The 3,031-nt window shown below is 50.7% G+C and overlaps 1 protein-coding gene across 1 annotated transcript in view; it reads right to left on the bottom strand.

Annotated features, from left to right (window-relative positions):
- Window positions 1–2,063, bottom strand: part of Sh2d2a (SH2 domain containing 2A) — a 6,330-nt gene extending 4,267 nt beyond the window's left edge. Inside the window, exons 1-3 of the mRNA XM_028753284.1 lie at window positions 1,721–2,063; window positions 1,047–1,201; window positions 280–461 (exon numbers count right to left, since the gene is read on the bottom strand). Coding sequence (XP_028609117.1) covers window positions 280–461; window positions 1,047–1,201; window positions 1,721–1,754 — 371 coding nt within the window. The 5' untranslated portion in view covers window positions 1,755–2,063. The remainder of the gene's footprint in view (window positions 1–279; window positions 462–1,046; window positions 1,202–1,720) is intronic.
- Window positions 2,064–3,031: the final 968 nt, after the last annotated feature.

Genomic DNA, 3,031 nt, shown 5'->3' with positions numbered 1-3,031 from the left:
AGAGAGAGAGAGAGAGAGAGAGAGAGAGAGAGAGAGAGAGAGAGAGAAATGGAAAATCCAGCTGGAGAGATGGCTCAGTGGATAAGAGCATTGACTGCTCTTCCAGAGGTCCTGAGTTCAATTCCCAGCAACCACATGGTGGTCCACAATCATCTGCAATGGGATCTGGTGCCCTCTTCTGGTATATTTAAATAAATAAACCTAACGAATAGAATACTTGCTGTCAAGATTCCTTGACTGACTCAGGACCCTCTGGGGGTTTCTTCCTTTGTGACTCACCTTCTGGTGATGAAGCCATGAAACCAAAGAGGGGCAGTCTGGAGCAAGAGCCAGTGAGCCTGGGTCTTCTGGACCCATGCTCTGGTTTCGGCTTGCAATGACAGGTCACCTTTCCCAGGCACCTCTTCTGCCTTGTCCGCATTCCCTAGGACCCAGGCAGCTCCCGGGGCTGAGGCAGAGTCCTGGGCATGAGAGAAGTCAGGGACAGAAGCGGCCACAATTAGAGACTTCTCCTGACCCCAGGCTGTCTCCTTCTTATCCTCACTCCAGCCCGTCTCTTCTGGGTGAGAGTCTAGAAAATCCTTTCCAAGGCCACGGTCTTAAATTCCTTCTGCATCTTCTATACTGGCCCCAGAGGGCAGGAGATGATACAGGAAGTCACTCCAAGCCAGGGGAGGGTGGCTTCCTCTCTAGTAAAGAAGACTGAGCTACCTAGTGGGTGGGAGGAAAAGGGACTGAAATAAGATCTGGAATGCTCTGGGAAAATGGAGGTGCTGACACAGCATGCAGACAGCTGCATTTGGTATCAGTGTACGGTGTCCCGGTCCCCTAATGACTGGGCCTGAGATTTTTCAGGGCCAGAGGAACTGAGGGCAAGTTGGGTAGCTGTGCATGGGAGGAAGGCATTCCTCACTTCTTGCTTCCTGTCCCCAGCTAGCCATTTATTCCTGCAGGCTTTCATTTTGACATGGGTTCATGTGCATACCCTCATCCTCAAGAGGATGGCTATGGATGAGGCAGCTGTATCCACCCAGGTTTCTACTCACCATTGTGTGGGTGGCCCTGGGGCTGAGCTGAACCCCCTGTGCCTTCAGAGCTCGCATGCTGGGCTTGCCACCACAACCCAAGTCCTGGCATCTCCCTTGGGTCAGGTTCATGGGCTGGAAGGTGCTGAAGGTTGAGGAAGTGGCTTCATGATTCCCTGTGGGCACAAGGGAGGTTGCCGGGGGTTTTCCAGAGACAGATCACCTCTTTCCCTCCCTTCTAGACCTCAGGCTCTTAAACATCTCTGAAGGAGCTGTCCCCGACAGGGACAGTCATGAGGATGGGAGAAGTGTAAGTGTGACCAGGGGGTAGCGGGTGGGGACCCCAGGAATAGGAATAGGAGTTAAGGTGTTTCAAAGGGACTGGTGGCAACGGAAGGGTTGTCAGTAAAACAAGAACCCTGGGGACTAGGCTGAACCTGTGAGGCCCGGAAGCCCTGTAGAGAGGTATATCCCTCAGACCAGGCCTCTCCTTAATTGAGACTCTTCTGCCTGCCATCTTTCAACCCTCTTGTTCCAATCTCCTAAAAACCTCTCAGGATCCTGTTCCCTGCCCTGAGGGACACAGAGACATGGAGCGCAGAGACACTATGGCAGCTCTGGCTTGGGTCAACTGCTTAACTGCAAAGTGGGAAGTCAGGCTCAGGAAGGGAGTAGGGAGAGAACTTTGCACGTACCTTGGGGGCATGTCTGGGCCAAGCAGAACTCCATAGAAGCAGGCGTGTGTGCTCTCGAAAGATGTGCACACTTGGCAGCGGTTCATCTCTCCTCTCTCTCCTTCCCCCAGGGACAGGAAATGTCGCTTTACCCACCGCCTTTGTCTCGAAAAGGACCCACGTCATGGAAAGTACAGTAAGACAACAGTCTCACCTCTGGAAGCCAGGCACCTGGGGTAGTGGTGGTGGGTTACTCTGTTAGGTGTGAGGTGTTCTTGCTATCTGACCTTTGTCCCCTCTCCAAAAGCATTTTAAGGCTTCTCAGAGATTCATATGCAGAAGTTTGCTTTGAGGAGACACATGAGGAAGAGTGGGGCAAAGCTGCAGCAGGAAGGATGTGGGTTAGACCTCTGGAAAGACTTTTATGTATATATGTATATGTGTCTGTGCTTGTTCAACATATGTGTTATACCACAGGTGCTCTTGCCTATGTGTCTAGCAAGGGAACTAAAGGTTGAGGCGAGTGGCTTCCCCCACCATTCTCCTCCTTATTGAGACAGGGTCTTTCATGGAGCCTTGGGCTCATAATTTCAGTTAGACTGTTAGACTGGCAGGTCAGCTAACCCCTGGGATTCACCTATCTCCTCTTAAACCAGCTCTGGGGCCACAGACATGTGCTTGGTTTTTAAGTGCATACTGAGGCTCCCAGCTTGTACAGCATGAACTTTGCCCATGAAGCCATTGCTCCAGCTGCTGGTGGACTGTTTTAGCTATGTGGGACCCATGGGACCCTGAGTTAGAGAGGAAGGGCCTGATGTCTGTCTTTCAGCAGATTATGGATTTCAGCAGATTAGGGCAACACTAAGTAACCTTAGGGGATTCTCTAACTAAACAAGTTACTGCTAGAAATGGCAGGATTGGCTGTTGTGGTCCATTCTGAGCCATCTTACAGCTTTGTCTGTTGTGTGCTTCCAAGCAAGTAGTTGCTCTTTTAGGAGGCTGTGGGGCTTGTAAGAGGTAGAACTTGCGTGCCAGAGGCAGGGTACAATGGGCAGGTGGCATCTGCTGCATCTTTTGTCATCTAACCAGAAAACCAATTCTATGACCCACATCATTGTATTTAACATTGCTTAGAAATGCAAAGGATAGCATATCTTTTTATCCCAGGCCCAGCACTCAGAAGGCAGAGGCAGGGGGATCTCTGCGTTTGAGGGCAGCCTGGTAGACAGATTGAGTTCTAGCACAGGTAGGGCTACATAGGAAAAAACATTGCTTGGGAAAACAAACGAAGAAACAACAAATAAGACCACAGCTGGAATATCACAATAGCCA

This window comes from Grammomys surdaster, unplaced genomic scaffold (genome assembly GCF_004785775.1).
Source record: "Grammomys surdaster isolate TR1022 unplaced genomic scaffold, NIH_TR_1.0 125946, whole genome shotgun sequence".
NCBI classification, from domain to species: domain Eukaryota; kingdom Metazoa; phylum Chordata; class Mammalia; order Rodentia; family Muridae; genus Grammomys; species Grammomys surdaster.
This window is presented reverse-complemented; position numbering and strand designations above follow the sequence as displayed.